The 22833-nt window shown below is 36.2% G+C and overlaps 1 protein-coding gene across 6 annotated transcripts in view; it reads right to left on the reverse strand.

Moving 5' to 3' along the window:
* The window catches only part of Tmem131 (Transmembrane protein 131), a 704637-nt gene that overhangs the window by 474540 nt on the left and 207264 nt on the right, over positions 1–22833 (reverse strand). For all 6 annotated transcript variants that reach the window (XM_090406393.1, XM_090406392.1, XM_090406391.1 and 3 more), the window contains one exon: positions 12242–12322. In XM_090406393.1, the coding sequence (XP_090262519.1) occupies positions 12242–12322 (81 nt within the window). The remainder of the gene's footprint in view (positions 1–12241; positions 12323–22833) is intronic.

Below are 22833 nucleotides of genomic sequence, written 5' to 3' on the forward strand. Positions count from 1 at the left end.
TTCTTCTTATATAACTGGTAATTAGTTTACGGAATTAACAACGCATATAAAGTATATTAATTAAAGAGATTTATTTAATTAATTTTTATTAATTTTATTTTGATTTATTAATTAATTAAATTAAAGGAGACATTTGAAGAGAAAGCCTTAAACTCCGCCCCACAAAAACCCACTATTTGGCTTTGTTATGTGGATGATGTGTTTGCTATTTGGCCACATGGCTCAGACACACTCCATTCCTTCCTAACACAAACAACTAACACCCCAGAGTCCAGTTCACCTTAGAAAAAGAGGAAAACAACACCCTCCCCTTCCTAGACACTTTAATCACCCGCCAGCTTGATGGATCTTTGGTTTTCTCTGTTCACAGAAAACCACCCATACTGGCAGATACATTCACCAGCAGCCCCCCCCACAACAATATGGGGTTATAAAAACACTATATAACAGGGCAAAATTAATCTGCTCAGATGACAAGGCCCTAACTACTGAACTAAACCACATCCTCAACACTTTCTTACCCAATGGCTATAACCCCAAAAAAATCCAAAAAATACTAAAACCCGTAAACCACAACCCCTCTCCCCCCCTCCACAATAAAGATTACACCAAGTCTATCACCATCCCCTACATCCAGGGCACCTCTGAGAAAATAACCAATATCCTCAAAAAATATGACCTTACTTCCTGTTACAGACCATATAAAAAGTTGGCATCCCTTATCAGCTCTACCAAAGACCAACCACTTCCCCTAGACCTACCTAGTGTATACCAGGTCCCTTGCAGCTGCAAATTGTCCTACTTTGGCCAAACAGGCAGAACAACAAATATCAGGATTTCAGAACACCAAGACTACATCCGGTTTCACCAATACAGCCGCTCTGGGCTGGCAGACCATGCCTTAGATACCCACCATAAAATTCGTTGGAAGAAAACAAAAATAATTCATCGCAGCAAGTTTAAATACGAAAGATTATTCAAAGAATCTTCAGCAGCTCTAAAAAACCTCAACAAATTTGGGTGCATGAAACTACCCCAAATTTGAGAGACTTACATTATGAGAACTTCAGCCCAACTGCCAAGACTACCAAATTAGCCCACAAGAGGGCACCATTAGGACTTTAGGAACAATATTAGTTTCTTGCTTTCTTTCTCATTTGCTTTGTGTTAGTGCCTGCGTGCACATACCATATCTTTATGTTCCTGAAGATGGCAATGTGACGTTGCCGAAATATAGAAGTTATTCATTAAAGTTACTTTTAATTAATATACTTTATATGCGTTAATTCCGTAAACTAATTACCAGTTATGTCTGACCATCGTATAAGCCTTGCTACTAGAATTCCTCTTATATAAAGCAGGAAAATATAAAAATCATTTAAATTTATATCCAATAAGTTTTGAGTGTTAATTTACAAAAAGTTCCGAATGTCACTATTGCCGCTGGTTGTCTCTCATATTAGAAATAATAGCTAATAATTATCTCTATCCAAGAAATTGGCTGAAATCTAACTAAGATGCCTCACCACTATAGAGAAAATAAGAAAATACCCAGAAGGAACACTAAGGAGCCCAAGGAATAGCCCAGAATACAAAAGAAATTTCTTGTTTCATTTTCAACCTTTTAATAGATTAGTAGACATGTCAAACAAAACGCTGATACTGCATTTCTTTTGCAGGTTGACAAGACTACATAATTTGATTTCCTAATATATTATAATCACAGTTTTAGTTTTATTATTGAAAATTTATACAATTATCTTGGAAAAATAAAAAAAAAAGTACAGCTATGTTATATAGGTGTTCAACTTTTTTTTGTTTTTCCACTGGTGTAGAAGAGGGCTTTTAGCTAATTATTCAAACCACAGATATTTCAAATTGCACTTTATTTTTGAACTGCTCACAAGAGAATTAAATATATATTTCACTTTGGAAACATGCACTATACATTTTCCTTTAGGATAAAGTATAGCTACTTTTAATAGTTACTTTTTGGGGTACAGCAACTATTCACAATGCTCTTTCATTTTTACTCAACAAAACAAAGTACACAAAGCTATTTTCTTACCATTTTTGCAAGCTGAACCTCAGAAATAATTATAAGAATGAAAGTATAAATGCATCTTTAACTGTATATTATGTTGAGAGCTTAGGTGATGCAGAACAATTTCTTTCAAAACTTCATTTCAATTCATAAGCATTGATAATGCAGGAAACTGGAGGAGAGGGACTGCAGCTCAAAATACTGCAGATAACAATGTGTAAAGAAAAATTGTTCAAGGGAAGAAAATTTAAGCATTTGAGAAGTAATTCCTAACTAGGAATAAACCACATGAATAAATGAATTCATATGATTATGAATAAACCATAATTCATAATCATAAACAATAAAACATACAATTCAGAACAAACAGCAACATTTAAAACTTGGCCACATGAAATTAATTTACAACAGTTGTTTTATCAAAGTAATTATCTTGAGTAAAGTTGCTTGAGAACAAAAAAAAAAAAAAAAAAAAAAAAAGCAGTCTGCTGTACGTAATTAAGCAAAATGACAAAAGATTCTGTAAATGATTACAACCATTTCTTATATTTGCCTCTATACAAGACAGTGATAAGACCTCACTTGGACTATTGTGTGCAGGTCTAGTCTCCTGATTTTTGTTGTGATTCTGATACAAGTGGAGGAGAGAGCGCAAAGGAGAGTGTTAAAAAGGATATCAGGATTGTAGAATACTGATTATGAAAACAGACTGAGAATTTGTAGACTGCAAATACTAGTAAACAGGAGAAAGAGGGGAGTGATATGATTAAGACTTACAAACTTCTGAAAGGATCATACATGATTTCTTTGATAAAAAAATTTTCATTTTATGGTGGGGTGAGAAAAGGACCACAGGGCATCCTTGGAAGCTGAGAATGAATGCTGCTAAGAAGAGTGTGAGATCTAGATTTTTCTCTCATAGAGTGGTGCATGAATGGAATAAACTGCCACTGGATGTTGTGTGTGCAAGCAGTGTAAATGAATTCAAGAACAACTATAATAGCTTGTGCATATGGTATGTAACTTCCCTCGATGAGTCCCTTACTCCCTGGAGGTCTCTCTTAATAATAATATCCAGTGAAGGTTCTCCCCCCCTTTTAAAAGGGGAAAAAAATCATTTCAGTATAGAACTCTCTTATATCTCTGGCCATTAATTATACAACATTTATCATATAATTATAGTTTATTATTGGACTAGAAACAAAAACTATATCTTACATGTTTAGTCCATCCAATATCTGTATTTAAAATTAGAGTTAACTGGATTTAACTCGAGTCTGAAGGATTATTACACCTCATTATGGTGATATCTGATTGCTTTCACTACTTATCCATGTTACTTCAGCTCTATTGTATGCTTGGCATCCATATTTTGGTGAACGTATAAACATACTTCGGGTAGGAGGGTTAATTGACAAGTTTCAAAAAGAAAAATAATACTTTGAAATAATAATTATGATTATTAGATAGCAAATTAAAATAAAGCTCATGACTAAATTAAGAATAAAAACTTAGTTTTATAAATAAATAAAACCTATTTCAATACTGATTTCAATTCTAAGGATGGTAATTGTTTAAATAACAAACATCAGGCTCAGATGGGCAATCAATATCTTTATGTCAGAATGTATCCAAGTGAAATATTCAAGCGAGACTACACAACAATCTCATTCTAGTATATATTATCTCTCATGAATCAATTATGCCCAAATACAAATAGTATGATGACCACCAAATGTTGAAATTATGGATGCTTAGAAATGTTACTTTTCTGAAGAGAGTTACTGAACAGTTCATGATTTATATCCTACTGATAAATATAATTTTTGTGATGAAATGTAGCAATGCCAGTAAGCAGAAATTCACAAATTTCTGCTTACTGAAATTTCTAGTTTCAGATTCATCAGACTGATGAATCTGAAACTAGATTCACCAATCAACTTCAATGCAATGATGTCATTTAAATCCCAAACAAAAAAGCTATAATATACTAAGGCAAAAATCTGTTGCAAATACAATTATATGATGTAAATTATACACAGCAACATACAGACAGTAAGTATACTTAAGTCATAAGTTAAAACTGAAGGATATATATATGAATGTGGCCCAATATAAAATAAGGAATCAAGGCAAGGCGACATAATTTCCATTGCCATTCATCATTTTTAATACTAATCCCACACACACACACACGAGGTGAAACCAAAAAGCACATCAATGGGATGTGTGAGGCACAAGTGAGGGTTGAGAAAGATGAAGTTTATTGACATTTTTCTTGAAAAGCTGAGGGCTGCAGTTGTCTGGGAACACTTCATCAGGAAGGCTGTTCAGAGGTAGACAGAATAAAAGAGGAAGAAGAAAGTTCAGTGTGGTTTGCAGTCATACCGAAAAGGAATAATTGGCACTGCACATCTTTTAATAACAGAAAGTGGAACAATGATGCAATGGAAGTAACTGTAGAACAGAGCTGAAACAGTGCATCTGTAGGAAAGAAGTTGAAGTGAGTCTATGGGGGGGGGGGGGGGGCATCATTTATGAGCTGGATTACTCTCATCTCTAGACAGTAGTGAGAATTTTTAATGAAGGTTCCAGAGCACCGCCACAAACATGTAAGCAGTATTCTAAAGATGAGTGGGTGAAAAACAGCATTTTGAGCTGAAGAAATGACTAGTTGTATAGAATCTGAGCAAGCTGCTGATGTGTTTTTGTCAAGAGAGACAAGAGGTGAGTGTCAGTCCAAGCAAAGAGACTGATCCTGTATAGAAATTTGTGTATTACAGAAGGTAAAGGTAGGCGAGTTGAGATCCTTTTTGCAAAAGAAAACAGTAGGTTGCATTTCGATACAAAGGTTACAGGGCTGTCCTCACCCCACTGAAGAATGGCATGGAGATGAATGTTTCTGATGCTGGTTAAAGATGATCTCGAAAGCTTGGGATGTCTAGGAACTGCATGGTTTGTCGAATGAGTAGAATGAATGGAGTGTATTAGCAAAGCTGTAGGATTAGTGGTGAAGGAGCAAATCCCTAAGGCCTTTCTACATTAGTGGTGAAGCTTAAAAAGAGAGAGAGATATCCAGCATGAAATGCAGCAAACAACCTTTGCATCGAAATGCAACCTACTGTTTTCTTTTGCAAAAAGGATCTCAACTCGCCTACCTTTACCTTCTGTAATACACAAATTTCTATACAGGATCAGTCTCTTTGCTTGGACTGACACTCACCTCTTGTCTCTCTTGACAAAAACACATCAGCAGCTTACTCAGATTCTATACAACTAGTCATTTCTTCAGCTCAAAATGCTGTTTTTCACCCACTCATCTTTAGAATACTGCTTACATGTTTGTGGCGGTGCTCTGGAACCTTCATTAAAAATTGTTATCCAATTAAAGAGAGTGGCAGCTAGACCAAAGGATGGTAGTTAGCTTAGTAGGCCTCAATTCCAAACAGGATCAAAAGCTCTGGAAATGTCCAAAAAGCAACAGAATGTTTTATCAAACTGACATTCCATGCAAGTGTCCAGTGGTGGGAGATATAGGCTAAAAGGTAGACTGTGGAACTTTAATGGAATCCATACTGGTGGTCACCGATTAACTGTAGTTGGCCTATAGGTAGGGAAAAAGTTGACTATTGATGACTTTCTCAATTATTCTGGAGAAGTTGGAATGATTGGTTGGTAGTTTGATAGCAGACTTTTTAATCTCTCTCTCTTTTTTTTTTTTTTTTTTTTTTTTTTTTGGAATAGGCTGCTTCCAAAACCACATGGAAGTGCTTATACTCAGCTGGCACTCATCCATGTATTGGGATGACTTCCCCAACATCAGCTAAGTACAGAAGATAACAGAGATGATAAAGGACAGTTGTTAGTTGAAAGCACGATGTAATTCAACTGGAGAGATGACATGAGGACCAGAAGACATTCTAGTATTCTTCTGATGTATTTTTGCTGCAAAACCATGCAAGATATACAATGCTCAGTTTCTATGGCAGGAGGTAATTTGCCTTGGTAATCTATGCAGGAGTTGTAGGAAAAGAATGATGGAAAAGAAGCTGTTAAGAAAAGAATGACCAGGAGGTGAGTTTTATTTTTAGGTTCTGTAATTTGAATGAATGAATAAGAGAGAGAGCCGACCTCTACAATGTATCTGGAAAGAGAACTGGTTTAAAAGAGATTAAGAGTATTGGGTTCGTGAATAGAGTTATCAGGAATTTGGGTAAGCAGATAGAAGTATGACTGGCATTAGGTCACTTATTGTTTTGACAACATTCTCCACTTACTGTCACTTGTTTCACTCAACCCATATAATTGGTGATACTCATTCTCAAATACATCCTACATATATGCATACTAGTCTCTCTTTCCTCACATTCATAATGAATATATTTCACAGACTCTTCACAGAATGAAATATCTTATTGTATATTACACTTCCTCAACAAACATGTCTTGGTCACTACTATTCTGTTACCCATTATCTACAAGAGGCAATATAAAACTGTCTCCTATTTTTTTTCTTAGGCTTTCATATGAACTGATCCTCCATCTATCAACATCCTTTATCGTTCTCTACATACTTTTGCTATTGCTTAGTTAGATATTATATACTGATAAAAGTCTTTACTCTGGTATTGGAGATCTTCAATAGCTTGTTTCAGCTCCTTGACATCTAAAAAATGAAGAATGTAGTCTGGGCTATGGCTATAGGTGAGACAGGGAAGATCATTCAAGTCAAATGTTGCAAATGCATCGCTTGTACACAAACTGATGTGAGGTTGGATATTGTCACAGAGAAGGATGACCTCATTCAAATGTTTTGAGGGGCAAACTCTACAGATGCATTTTTTTTTTCAATTTTTACAACATTTTCATATAGCATTCTGAATTGATTGTAGTGCCTCTCGCTAAAAATTTCACAAGCAAGAATCCACTTTTTATATTAAAGATACCAAGGAAATTTTATAAGCTAGGTTTTAATCCTTTTTTTCCCAGTAAGCAAACAGACAAGTCAGTCAAGTTTGTGCCTGCACGTAGTGCAAGTCTGAGGCAATTCGTGGTAAAGGTGGAGTAAGTGCCGATCACTTTCCTCAGTATTTTCCCCTAATGCATCAAAGGCAAGGGCCACTACCCAGACCAGTTTCGACCTTTATTGAGGACTTGTCAGTGGGAGCCAGACCTAAAAAATGCCAAGGTTGAAGTAATGCATGGCTTATACATTTTACCTAACAAGTGGCAGGCACAAACTTGACTTACTTGTCTGTTTGCTTATTTGGGAAAAAAAGGATTAAAACCTATCTTATAAAATTGCTTGGTATCTTTAATATATTATATACCCAAGGTAAAAAACTTTCTACAAGAATCCACTTTGTCTCAGAACACACATGCCATGAATATACTTCGCCCACTCAGTATATTAATGATGAATCCATGTTTCATCACCTCTGACTATAAGAAATTCAACCAATCTCTGCTTCATATTTGCATACACAGCAGACCCCATTTTAAACTACTTGTGTGTTGTGCTCATGTGACTGAAATACCACTCACTGTAGCAGAACTGGAGACTACTACTGTCTACTAGTGCGATATGCAAAGCATTCAGCTGCAGTTGAAATAAAAGAAAATGAAACAGGAGGCATTACTTTTCACAGTGCCCTGATAGTATAATATAAAATGTCCAACTTTTCTTAAAAGCTAAACAATACATTCATGAAAAGTAATAAACTACAAATTAATATAATATATTTAACTGCTTATTTAAGGGGTGCTTAAGGGTCAAAGCTATATAACTGAGAAGAGACCTCCACATAGCCTTTAAAGGAATGCGGAGAACCAACCAGAGCTTCTGACCTAGTGTCCAATCCTCACCTTCTCGTGGTGCACCCTGTTGGGTATCTACTTCGATACTGAACGAACAAGGATGGACTGGCAATTTGGGATTTAGCCGACCCAATTGTATTCTTAATGATTAAACCAAAATAAAAAATGATAGTACAACATGACAAAATTTCATGCTGGCTGGGGCATCGCCCGGTAAAACAACGGGGACCTTGTTTAACCGGGAACACGGGTGAACAGCGAAAAGTAAGCTACACAAATCTGAAAACAAACCCCAACTCAACATCACTACAGTTAAAGATCGGTACTATCAACGTAAGAAGCCTGAATGGCAAAGAAATGGAGCTAGCTGAGGAATTAGATAAGTATCCGACATAATAGGGGTGACTGAAAACAAAAAAAATTAGATAACCAGATCGACATAATAGGGGTGACTGAAACAAAAAAAAAAAGACCAAAACTGGTGAGATCTTTCTGAGCAATAAATACAAAATGTTATATTCAGGCAATGACAATCAAGGAAAAGAAGGAGTAGTCAAAGTATTCAACACAAAATACGAGGCTAATCTTCTTGAATGGCAGTCAGTCTCAAGTAGAGTAATGTGGGCAAATATGAGAATGGGGAACTGGCAATGAGACTTATTTGTGCCTATGGTCCCACAGAAGGTTCTACTAAGGTAGAAGTGGAGGAATTTTTTGATGATTTAGAAAAAGCAACTGACACAATGAAAAAGGAAAAGTTGGTCCTTGTTGGGGATCTAAATAGCAGAGTAGGAAATGATTGTGAAAAATACAAAAATATTTTGGGAAAATTTGGAGAAAAGAACAAAGCTAATAATAATAGCAAATATCTGTTGGATTTCTGCTCAGGACATGGACTGGTTATTACTAACACCATGTTCCAACATAAAAATGTGCACAAATTCACATGGAGTGAAGAGGCAAGGAATAAAAAAAGTCTCATTCACTATGTTATTTTTGATAGTGATGTTTTCTCCCTGGTGTAGGACACCAGAGTGTACAGAGGATTTGAAATTGAAAGTAATCATTATTTAGTCTTGAGCAGGATAAAATTGAATTTCATATTGAAATGAATAACATGTAAGAAAGTTTTAAAGCAAATAAAAGTTGAGCAACTCTCAGATGTGAAACTGTAAACTAAAATACACAAAGATTATTGAAGAAAAAATGAAAGAGTTTGAGAACAGGAATCAAACCTTGGAGATTCAGTGGCAAACTCTGAAGAAAACATTGATTGATTCTGCCAGAGAGGCATGTGGTGAGGTTGTCTGCAAAGATAAAAAAATCAGAACTCCCTGGTGGACACAGGAAGTTAAAGAGGCAGTGAAGGAAAAGAAGAAAGCATATCAAAAGTTCCTGTCAAATAAGTCAGCTTGTGCTCTTAGAGAATATAGAGACAAATGCAAGAATGCTAAACACTGTGTAAAACTAGCTAAACAAAAGTCATGGAAGGACTTTGGCAAGAATATAGAAAATAAAAATCAAGAAGGTGGCAAAATATTCTGGAGGTTGTTGAAGAAGCTTAGGAATGGAGGAAAGAGTGCTGTAAAAGGAGTTAGAGATGATAAAGGTGACATGAAAACAGGAGAAAGAGATATCCTTGAGGTATGGAGTAATTACTTTGAAAAACTGCTAAATGAAACAAGCAGTGATGACAGCACAGTGGTAAAAAACACTGACCAGGCATGCAGTCAGGAATATATATCCATACTTGAAGCAGAAAAAGCCATCAAAGGCTTGAAATGTGGAAAGGCAGCAGGAGTAGATGATAATCGACCAGAAATGCTGAAGTATGGTGGTATAAGAGTCTTACAGTGGCAACACTGAATAGTTCAGAAAGCCTGGACAGAGAGATGAATTCCCAATGATTGGAGTAGAGCTCTCATAGTACCCATATATAAAAAGGGAAATAAAACTGAATGTGAGAATTACAGATGTATTTCCCTACTGAGTGTTCCTGGCAAGATCTATGCAAGTATACTTGAGAAACGGTTGAGAAGAATTGTGGAAGAAAAGCTTGGTGAAGAACAAGCTGGATTCAGGCCAAATAGAGGCTGTCAGGATCAGATCTTCACTTTACGACAAATAGTCGAGAAAGCATGGGAATATAACAAAGATCTGTATTTAAGTTTTGTCGATCTGGAAAAGGCATATGACAAGGTGCCAAGAGAGAAGCTATTCAATACGCTGCAGTTATATGATGTCAATGGGGCATTATATCAAGCAATACTTAGTCTTTATTTGAGTTGTAATTCAGCAGTTAGAATTGAAGGGAGTACAGGAAGATGGTTTAATGTTAAATCTGGTGTGAGACAAAGATGTACATTATCCCCTCTGTTATTCATCATCTATATGGATCACATTATGAAGGAAAGTGGTATTAAACATGATATCAAAATTGGAGATGTTAATGTCAGCTCTTTGCTTTAAGCAGATGATGTTATACTTCTAAATAAATCCGCTACGAGTCTGCAAGATTCTCTGACTAAATTGAGTAACTGTTGTAATAGATATGGTATGAAGGTCAGCAATAAAAAGACAAAGACAATGAAAATAGGCAGAATCATTGAAAATGTCAACTGTGTTGTGAATGGAGAACTTGTGGAACAAGTAAAACAATTCAGCTACTTAGGTACGATGTTTACTGAAGATGGTAAATTAAAAATAGAAATAGACAACAGAATCAGCAAAGCTGGTATGGTGGGAAGTCAATTGAATAAATTCATATGGAATAAGAGAGAAATTAGTCGGAACACTAAATTAGCTGTATACAAGACAGTGTTCAAACCAGTTTTAACTTATGGATCTGAGAGCTGGGTCAGAAGTAAAACACTTGACCAAAGACTAGAGACAGCAAATATGAGAGTCCTGAGAAAGATTATAGGCGTGAACAGATGGCATCAATGGCAATATCATATTAAAAACGAGGATATTAGGAAAGAACTTGACATTGTCAGCATCCAGGAATGCGTTAGCAGAGCTAATCTCAGGTGGTATGGTCACTTAAACAGAATGGGCGAGGAAAGATTAGCAAAACAAGTGTTCTCTGGCAGGTTGGCAGCAAAACGACCCAGAGGAAGACCAAGGTATAGGTGGATTGATACGGTACAAAGTGCCTTAGACGATAGAAATATAAGATCTGATAATGATAACATTGGAGACTTGACAAGTAACAGACTGATTTGGAGGAAAATTGTAGATAGGAAGTTAGTAATGATGTAATTTTTTTCATGTAGTACTATCATATCCTGTACACCCATTGAGGGTACATGGCAGGAATTTGATGATGATGAACTGCTTATTTTTCTACTTCACTCTAATGGCCTGCCAGTGACATGCCACCCTCTAGAAGCCTTCTAAATGGATGGCAAAATTGAAGTGATTTAGTAATCCCAGGGAGTATTTAAGTATTTACAAAGCCTAAATACACCATCGATGTTTTCTTCAGACTTTGCCAGTATGATAGCAAGGTTTTATTCTTGCTTACAAACTCATTTTTTGTTCAGTAATTTGAATTGACAGTTCACCTCTAAAAGCTGTTTTACTCTGATTCTTTTTAAAACTTTTGTACATATTTTTCTTTTCAATAATAAAAATTAACTTTTACCTTTCTTTACAACTAGTAATTACTTTCCTATTCCAAATCGAATCAGTGTGGTGATATCAACAATAACATGGTCAATGAGACTTATTTCTTGTGTCCTATCTCCTTGTGAATAGGTGTGTTTTACGTTTGAATGTTTGAACATGGGGATAGCCCATGTCCTGAACAGTAATCGAGCAGGTAATTACTATTATTATTAGCTTTGTCTTTTTATTCCCAATTTTTTGAGAAAAATTCTTTATGTCCTGTATTCATTTGCTGCTCTGATGCTTAAGATGTCCCCCCAAAAAAAGAACAAGCGTTTCATTTATGTCAGCTGCCTTTCCAATGATTGATAACTTCTTTACTTCATCGTTGGTAGAATCTTCTGTATGACCATTGGCAAAAATGTCTTGTCATCCAATTTCCCATCCCGATTTTTATTTGCCTTCCCACTATGATTGAATAAATGGTAATTACTATATACTCCTCCTCCCCAGCCAAAAATGTCACTGATTATCATTATTGTTACAGGTTACAGTAACCAAATATTAAAAGGCAGAAAACTGCAACCATGATCAAAGACGGATCTAAGTTTCAGGCAGAATTTATCAGTTGATAGAAGATTGCATTTTGTGTAACTTGTATTTTATTTTCAAAGGAATAGGATTTAACCACTCTTTAAGCATTACATAAGTAAATGCATAATAATCAGGAAGGTACTAAAAATAAATAATGGTTTTGCAATCATTACTGACCCATAAATGTTTTGGAGCCTCTGATTCACCAGAAGGAAGTTCTAAATGCAGATCACCTCCACTGGAATACATTTCTGTAAGCTAAATTGGGAAGGAAAAATGCATTTGTTAGTTGAATTTTTTTTTAATTGAATGATGTAAAATTGTAAAATGTGATATAAATTTACAATTCATGCACTACAAAATAAATTTATGTGACTTATGGTATTCAAAAAAAAAGGGCTATGGAATGGAATGGGGTAACTTTTGCAAAAGCTATCATCAGGTGTGACAAAAGTTAAAAAGTTCATAAAACTTTGATCCATTTTTGGTTTATATACTATACATTGTTTTGCGTGATCATGCATTATAAATAACTCAATTGATACAAAATAATATATGCTGACAGGGATCCTAAATGCTAAATTTCATTACTCAAGCCAGTTAAAGAATTTTTTTATTATTTAAAATTCTTTCGCTGATTTCTTTCTTTTTTTTTTTTTTTTTTTTTTTACAGTGAAACTGAACCATGCAGACTTTTTTTTTTTATGTTGAAGTGGATTTGTAGGGTTTTGTGCGTCATATGTCTGACCGAAGGGTCTTGCACACTTCCTATACAGTGCCTGCATACTGGTCACCATGGTGGCTGCTAATGGCGTCACTTGGTTTCTACACCAATTTAACTTGTCTGTAGTCGATGGTCCAACTGTGGATACCATTTTGACGTTTTTCTGCAAGTTGTCTTTAAAGCTGGCATCCTTGTTCCCTTTGTGCAAATGACAAATCTGGTCGAGCACGTATGTGCGATTGGGGACAAGTGTCTTTGAACATGTTGTTGATTGCTGTTATTAGTTTTGATGTTCTTGTGATCACTTCTATGAGGCATGGAAAGTTCCTTCCATCCTTTCTTTTGTTTATGGGTCTGAAACAATGGCACCGGATGATATTTTTAGGATCGATATCACATTCTTCTGCTAATTTGATGATGTCTTCTTTTAGTGCTTTTCCATTTTCTTTTGGAAAGTTCAAAATGATGGAATTGAATTTTTTGTTTTTGGCCTCCATCGAGTTGTGCACCACTGATACGATTATTTCACGGAGTTCATTCGCAGGGGAAGGATAAACTCAAGTTGCGGCACTGATCGTCAGTTGATTCGAGCTTGGTTTCTAGTGCTCATATTTTGGAGGAAAGAGTTTCATTCATAGCAGTGATGTGTTTTTCGAGATTTTTAATTCACTTGCCTAAGTTCAAGAGCTGTTTTACAGACGGGAGGTACAACGAACAGAAATAGTACTGGTTAAGGTCAATATATATCTTGTGTGCTGATTCGTCCATTTTTGTGCAGGAAGTATGTGTCCAGTGGCAACAGAACTCGCACATTATACTTTTTTTTTTATTACTGATATCAATTTTGCAGCTGCAGCATTTTGCAAGTTTGTCGGCAATCGACGGCACTATGCTGGAGAGACACGGGGTGCTTGTTCATCATTGGCCTTTGTTGCCACCATCTTTGCTTTGCAGAGTAGGCATAGCGGGCGCTTGCACGTGGCCGATTTTTAGATGGAAATGTAACTGGTTTAGTACACTAAAAGTACTTACAGGTTGTGCTGAAGTTATCTGCTCCTTAGAACCTGCTGTTAAGATTTCTGTTTGACATTTAATTTGAATGGGAAACTCTTGCAGTAGTGATAAAATGCTGGAGCACTAGTTTATAGTAGCTTACTCACAGATGCCACTATGTGTATCCTAAATCCCAAATTTTAACACATTTAACTACTTTGCAAATCAGCAAATTGCCCAATTGAAATAAAATTGGAGATGGCTATACAAAATTTCACAATGATTGCAAATTTTTGACAATGGGCAATTAACAATTAACTTTCCAAGTCAAGTTAATCATATCTTCCTGTACTATGGTCTGTTTCCACAAATGGGCTCCAGCAAGGCAGGCATTACCACTTTATAGGCATATCTTCCCTAAGTGGAGAAATTCCAAACAGACCATTAGATGTTAGATGTCATTCATAGCCTGGTGAAATATCTGGTCTACTTGCTTCATTTCCAGAGTAGAGCCTCTGGTTTCTCTCTCTCCCTTTCTTCTAAGATGAACTATGAGTGATAACCTGGATGAGCATTCTGAATATACTGTTAATATGGATTTAGGGATTCATCACTCTCCCATTTGAGAGTACACAATAAAACAGTTTATGTAGACTGGCTGCTGCATAGCACAAGAGACAGAACCTAAAAGTAACATGACTGCTGTAGGCTTCCTGATCATGTGAAAAATAATCCTGTTACTGCTTACTCTGCTGGGTCAAATCTGGATTGGAGTCAGGGTACTCCCTGTGCATTCTCCACAACTACAACCCCAACTATCTTAACTACCAATTAACATGAAAAAACACAAGGGATAAGTAATACTATTTATTTAAGGCCACATATTTCAACCTGAATATTACAGGCCATCATCAGTGGCAACAACAGTTAATTACAAAGTAGAATGCAAACAATGGATTGATTTAAAAAGTAAGCGCTGCATGATGTTATAAATAAAACTTCACACAGCTAGTGATGTTTTATTGAAACAGGTAATGAATTGATAATTCATTAGCTATTTCTTCCTATCAATAAATTATTGACATAGATGGTCTCTTGTAGTTCTCCCTGGTGTCTACAAAGTTCCTTGTGACTGTCATTGCTCTTGCTTTGAACAAACTGGATGCTCTGTAGAAAAGAGAATACAAGAACATCAATCTTACATTAGCAACAGTAAATCTGAAAAATATGGCTAGGCACAACATGGAGTAGATACAGACCACAACAACCTATGGTTTGAAAAACACTTACTTCATCGATGTCAGTATAAATTTGAACGCTTGTTTAAAGAAAGCATTGAAGCCTTATTTTGCTATCTGAACTTAAATCGGAACAACTGCCTCTATCTGAGATATGGGAAGGTCTTATTTTAATTACACATCAAAATATATATATATATATATATATATATCTTTCTTAAATAGCTAATGAATTATCAATATTGCAATACTTCCTCAGTAAAGCATTGCAATGCTTTATGTATAACGTCATGGAGGCTTTTACTTTTTCAAATCAATTCAATTCAATGGTTTCATGTTCTACTTTGCAATTAACTATTGTTGCCACTGATAATGGCCTGTAATATTCAGGCTGAAACACGTGACCTTAAATAATATTACTTATCCCTGGTTGTTTTTGGTTTAAATGAAGAAACCTCTCATGGCACAAGTATCTCTTAAACAATGACTACCATTTTGCATGATAAATTTTGCAAAAAAGGATAGAACATGCACTTTTGCCAAATCAGGCATTCTTTGCCGAAATGCTAATCAAGCTTGGAATCTCAACATTTTGATCTGCTCTGGCTCAAGATTTTCTTATCTCACTGTTTTCCTTTCATTTGCTGCCTTTATCACTCTCCTAGTTCAGAGAACATGCTGTCCTTTTTAACTGCTTATCTCTAAAAGTTAATTTCATATAGTTTAATTAATCAAATTGCGAAATTATCTTCTTGGGAGGCTAGCGTTAATATCACAAACTGGCTGCCCTTCTCTAATTCCACAGATCAAGCAGGAAAGAAAGCCATCATTAGCTTTCAGTCATGATCTAAGAGAAATAGTTAATCTACCAACCTGAATACCAGATAAGCCTCATTATTCTACCAACACTGAGTCTTTTCTTAACCCAGCTTTCCCTCTAAATATGGGTTTACTCGAGTCACAGGACATGTTAGGTTCCAAGACCACTATTGTAGAGCAAATCATTGCCTTTTGCCCCCTCCCCATCCTTCTTCCACTTGTAGATGAATGTAATGATTTAATAACATTTAAGCAGGCATATAAATTTTATTAAATTTATAGATTTATTCAAGTTGGTTACACATAAAATAAAGTATTGAAGGAAGGGAACACACTGACTAGTTTGTGATCTGCCCACGCCATTAAGCTTCTCATTTTGGCAATAAGACTATCACACATAACTGTAGTATTAACTAGAGTAGCAATTTTTGCTTAACTAAGAACTTTGCTTTTAACAACTGCAACAATAGCAGTGTGAGGCAAGTTTAACCTGCGTCCTATTTTGTACACCGTCACTAAATCCAATAATTTTAATCTTAGTATCTAATGTATGGGTGCTTAAGGATCAAAGCTGTATAACTGAGAAGAGACCTTCACATGGCCTTTCAAGGAATGCAGAGAACCGACCAGGGCTTCTGACCTAATGTCCAATCCTCACCTTCTCGTGGTGCACCCTGTTGGGTATCTACTTGGATACTGAACGGACGAGGATGGGCTGGCAATTTGGGATTTAGCTGACCAAATTGTATTCTTATTGGTTAAACCAAAATATACAATGATGGTACAACATGACAAAATTTCATGCCGGCTGGGGTGTCGCCCGGTTAAACAAGGCCCCCGCTGTTTTCGCCAGGGAACCAGGGCGAACAGCGAAAAGTCACTACTGGAACAAATCTGAAAATAAACCCCAACTCAAAATCACCAGAGTTAAAGATCGGTACTATCAACGTAAGAAGCCTGAATGGCAAAGAAATGGAGCTAGCTGAGGAATTAGATAAGTACCAGATCGACATAATAGGGGCGAGTGAAACAAAAAAGACCAAAACTGGTGAGATTGTTCTGAGCAATAAATACAAAATGTTATATTCAGGAAATGACAATCAAGGAAAAGAAGGAGTAGCCATAGTATTCAACACAAAATACGAGGCTAATCTTCTTGAATGGCAGTCAGTCTCAAGTAGAGTAATGTGGGCAAATATGAGAATGGGGAACTGGACAATGAGACTTATTTGTGCCTATGGTCCCACAGAAGGTTCCACTAAGGTAGAAGTGAGGAATTTTTTGAGGCTTTAGAAAGCAACTGACACAATGAAAAAGGAAAAGTTGGTCCTTGTTGGGGATCTAAATAGAAGAGTAGGAAATGATTGTCAGACATACAAAAATACTTTAGGAAAATTGGGAGAAAAGAGCAAAGCTAATATTAATGGCAAAAATCTGTTGGATTTCTGCTCAGGACATGGACTGGTTATTACTAACACCATGTTCCAACATAAAAATGTGCACAAATTCACATGGAGAGAAGAGGCTAGGAATAAGAAAAGTCTCATTGACTATGTTATTGTTGATAGTGACGTTTTCTCCCTGGTGCAGGACACCAGAGTGTACAGAGGATTTGAAATTGGAAGTGATCACTATTTAGTCTTGAACAGGATAAAATTGAATTTCACATTGAAAAGAATAACATGTAAGAAAGTTTTAAAGCAAATAAAAGTTGAGCAGCTCTCAGATGTGTACTGTAGACTAAAATACACAAAGATTATTGAAGAAAAAATGAAAGAGTTTGAGAACAGGAATCAAACCTTGGAGATTCAGTGGCAAACTCTGAAGAAAACATTGATTGATTCTGCCAGAGAGGCATGTGGTGAGGTTGTCTGTAAGGATAAAAAAATCAGAACTCCCTGGTGGACACAGGAAGTTAAAGAGGCAGTGAAGGAAAAGAAGAAAGCATACCAAAAGTTCCTGTCAAATAAGTCAGCTTGTGCTCTTAGGGAATATAGAGATAAATGCAAGAATGCTAAACACTGTGTAAAACTAGCTAAACAAAAGTCATGGGAGGACTTTGGCAAGAATATAGAAAATAAATATCAAGAAGGTGGCAGAATATTCTGGAGGTTGTTGAAGAAACTTAAGAATGGAGGAAAGAGTGCTGTAAAAGGAATTAGAGATGATAAAGGTGACATGAAAACGGTAGAAAAAGATATCCTTGAAGTATGGAGTAATTACTTTGAAAAACTGTTAAATGAAACAAGCAGTGATGACAGCACAGTGGTAAAAAACACTGACCAGGCATGCAGTTAGGAATGCATACCCATACATGAAGTAGAAAAAGCCATCAAAGGCTTGAAATGTGGAAAGGCGGCAGGAGTAGATGATATTCGACCAGAAATGCTGAAGTATGGTGGTATAAGAATCTTACAGTGGCTGCACTGCATAGTTCAGAAAGCCTGGACAGAGGGACGAATTCCCCATGATTGGAGTAGAGCTTTCATAGTACCCACATATAAAAAGGGAAATAAAACTGAATGTGAGAATTACAGAGGTATTTCCCTACTGAGTGTTCCTGGCAAGATCTATGCAGGTATACTTGAGAAACAGTTAAGAATTATGGAAGAAAAGCTTGGTGAAGAACAAGCTGGATTCAGGCCAAATAGAGGCTGTCAGGATCAGATCTTCACTTTACGACAAATAGTCGAGAAAGCATGGGAATATAACAAAGATCTGTATTTAAGTTTTGTCGATCTGGAAAAGGCATATGACAAGGTGCCAAGAGAGAAGCTATTCAATACGCTGCAGTTATATGGTGTCAATGGGGCATTATATCAAGCAATACTTAGTCTGTATTTGAGTTGTAAGTCGGCAGTTAGAATTGAAGGAAGTGCAGGAAGATGGTTTAATGTTAAATCTGGTGTGAGACAAGGATGTACATTATCCCCTCTGTTATTCATTATCTATATGGATCACATAATGAAGGAAAGTGGTATTAAACATGATATCAAAATTGGAGATGTTAATGTCAGCTCTTTGCTTTATGCGGATGATGTTATACTTCTAAATAAATGTGCTACTAGTCTGCAAGATTCTCTGACTAAATTGAATAGCTGTTGTAATAAAATATGGTATGAAGGTCAACAATAAAAAGACAAAGACAATGAAAATAGGCAGAATCACTGAAAATGCCAACTGTGTTGTGAATGGAGAACCTGTGGAACAAGTAAAACATTTCAGCTATTTAGGCACAATTTTTAGTGAAGATGGTAAATTAAATATAGAAATAGACAACAGAATCAGCAAAGCTGGTATGGTGGGAAGTCAATTGAATAAATTCATATGGAATAAGAGAGAAATTAGTCGGAACACTAAATTAGCTGTATACAAGACAGTGTTCAAACCAGTTTTAACTTATGGATCTGAGAGCTGGGTCAGAAGTAAAACACTTGACCAAAGACTAGAGATCACAGATACGAGAGTCCTGAGAAAGATTATAGGCATGAACAGATGGCATCAATGGCAATATCATATTAAAAACGAGGATATTAGGAAAGAACTTGACATTGTCAGCATCCAGGAATGCGTTAGTAGAGCTAATCTCAGGTGGTATGGTCACTTAAACAGAATGGGCGAGGAAAGATTAGCAAAACAAGTGTTCTCTGCCAGGTTGGCAGCAAAACGACCCAGAGGAAGACCAAGATATAGGTGGATTGATACGGTACCAAGTGCCTTAGACGATAGAAATATAAGATCTGATGAGGTTGGAGTCTTAACAAGTAACAGACTGATTTGGAGGAAAACTGTAGATAGGAAATAAATAATGATGTAATTTTTTTTCATGTAGTACTATCATATCCTGTACACCCCTTGAGGGTACATGGCAGATTTTTGATGATGATGTATCTAATGTAACGGACTTGCAAATCTTTTTTTTTTTGGTGGAAGCAATAGTACTCTTATTTTTATCTGCCATTATTAAGAGAAATAAAATACAACATTAGTTATAAACAGTTTATAATTCACAGTGAAACAAAGATGCAGTGAGCAACGGGCATCATGAACAAACCGAGTCTACGAAAACTGTGCATTGGTTGATTCATAGCAACATCGCATTGCTAAAACCTTTGTATGAGTGAATGTGGTGTCATATAATGAGCGCTGGTCATAATTGAAATTGTCATAAAGTGAGATGTCTTAAGGCAAGCTTTATCATATACTATACATGTTTACCCACCTCTTGACAACTCTGACCATCTTATCCAAATCTCCTTTTCCACAGATTGACTTCCTACTAGCCAATCTGAGCGTCATATCCTATGGCACCACAACAGTGCCAATTGGGATTACTTTGAGATTTCTATGCCACTTCTCCATAGCCAGATTGCTGTTTCTGCTATCCAGATTCAAACACTAATAACCAAAATAATCCTACTGGAATAAGGACCTTCATTCCCCATTCCACTACAAGTCCCTGACCTCTATCCAAGCCAGAGTTATCTGAAAAATGGGCCCATGCAGTCCATGATAAAAATACAGCACATGCTCAATGATTCAAAATTCCAGCTTCTCATTCAGCTTAAAATATAGCTGAAACAAGTGCCAAAAAATTCTCTAAATTAGAGATAGATGAAAGAAGTTTTTCATTTGGTTGCAAAGTAAATTAAACTTGCCAACTGTAAGCAGGCTAGCCTGGATGGCGGAGTGGTTAACATAAGCACTCCCCCAGACAAGAGGCTGCAGGTTTGAATCCTGCTTAGGGCATGGTTGCTTGTGATTATCTTTCACTTTCATACGTTCATTCATATATATATATATATATATATATATATATATATATACATATATATATATACATATATATATATACATATATACACACACATACACACTCTCCCAAGATGGACTGGGTCACCATGGGAGAAGCCCTGCTTTCACCCTGCAGTGGATGAAAAGACAGGCTGATCATCATCTGTAAGCAAACAAAGTTTGTGCATGAAGTACATTCATGACTATGCTACTTGCACATAAGAGCTAAATGACTTCACACGGATTGCCTTCATATCCCATGATAGAAAGCACATCCCTTTTGGGTATTTTTAATGCTATGCATTGTGGGAAGGGTCACTTACCAGGCTGCAAACGAAATCGGCAGTCAGGATAGTGGCCCGTCAAAGCAAAGTTTGCACGTGAAGTATATTCACGACTAGGCTGCTGTGTATGTCTAATCTTTCTCAGGACTCTCATATCTGCAGTCTCTAGTCTTTGGTCAAGTGTTTTACTTCTGACCCAGCTCTCAGATCCATAAGTTAAAACTGGTTCGAACACTGTCTTGTATACAGCTAATTTAGTGTTCTGACAAATTTCTCCCTTATTCCATATGAATTTATTCAATTGACTTCCCACCATACCAGCTTTGCTGATTCTGTTGTCTATTTCTATATTTAATTTACCATCTTCAGTAAAAATCGTGCCTAAGTAGCTGAAATGTTTTACTTGTTCAACAGGTTCTCCATTCATAACACAGTTGACATTTTCAATGATTCTGCCTATTTTCATTGTCTTTCTCTTTTTAATGCTGACCTTCATACCATATCTATTACAACAGTTATTCAATTTAGTCAGAGAATCTTGCAGACTTGTAGCGGATTTATTTAGAAGTATAACATCATTCGCATAAAGCAAAGAGCTGACATTAACATCTTCAATTCCACTTTCCTTCATAATGTGATCAATATAGATATTGAATAACAGAGGGGATAATGTACATCCTTGTCTCACACAAGATTTAACATTAAACCATCTTCCTGTACTTCCTTCAATTCTAACTGCTGACTTACAACTCAAATAAAGACTAAGTATTACTTGATATAATGCCCCGTTGACACCATATAACTGTAGCATATTGAACAGCTTCTCTCTTGGCACCTTTTCATATGCCTTTTCCAAATCGACAAAACTTAAATACAGATCTTTGTTATATTCCCATGCTTTTTCAACTATTTGTCGTAAAGTGAAGATCTGATTCTGACAGCCTCTATTTGGCCTGAATCCAGCTTGTTCTTCACCAAGCTTTTCTTCCATAATTCTTCTCAACCGTTTCTCAAGTATACTTGCATAGATCCTGCAAGGAACACTCAGTAGGGAAATACCTCTGTAATTCTCACATTCAGTTTTATTTCCCTTTTTATATATGGGTACTATGAGAGCTCTACTCCAATCATCGGAAATTTGTCCCTCTGTCCACGCCTTCTGAACTATGCAGTGCAGCCACTCCAAGACTCTTATACCACCATACTTCAGCATTTCTGGTCGAATATCATCTACTTCTGCTGCCTTTCCACATTTCAAGCCTTTGATGGCTTTTTCTACTTCAAGTAGGATATGTATTCCTGACTGCATGCCTGGTCAATGTTTTTTACCACTGTGCTATCATCAATGCTTGTTTCATTTAGCAGTTTTTCAAAGTAATTACTCCATACTTCAAGGATATCTTTTTCTCCCATTTTCATGTCACCTATATCATCTCTAATTCCTTTTACAGCACTCTTTCCTCCATTCTTAAGCTTCTTCAACAACCTCCAGAATATTTTGCCACCTTCTTGATATTTATTTTTTATATTCTTGCCAAAGTCCCCCCATGACTTGTGTTTAGCTAGTTTTACATAGTGTTTAGCTTTCTTACATTTGTCTCTGTATTCTCTAAGAGCACAAGCTGACTTATTTGCCAAGAACTTTTGATATGCTTACTTCTTTTCCTTTACTGCCTCTTTAACTTCCTGTGTCCACCATGGAGTTCTGATTTTTCTATCCTTGCAGACAACTTCACCACATGCCTCTTGAGCTGAATCAATCAGGGTTTTCTTCAAGGCTTGCCACTGAATCTTCAAGGTTTGATTACTGTTCTCAAACTCTTTCATTTTTTCTTCAATAATCTTTGTGTATTTTAATCTACAGTTCACATCTGAGAGCTGCTCAACTTTTATTAGCTTTAAAACTTTCTTACATGT

This window comes from Typopeltis vanoorti, chromosome 16 (assembly GCF_054136105.1).
Source record: "Typopeltis vanoorti isolate ZY-2024b chromosome 16, IOZ_Tvanoo_1.0, whole genome shotgun sequence".
NCBI classification, from domain to species: Eukaryota; Metazoa; Arthropoda; class Arachnida; order Uropygi; family Thelyphonidae; genus Typopeltis; species Typopeltis vanoorti.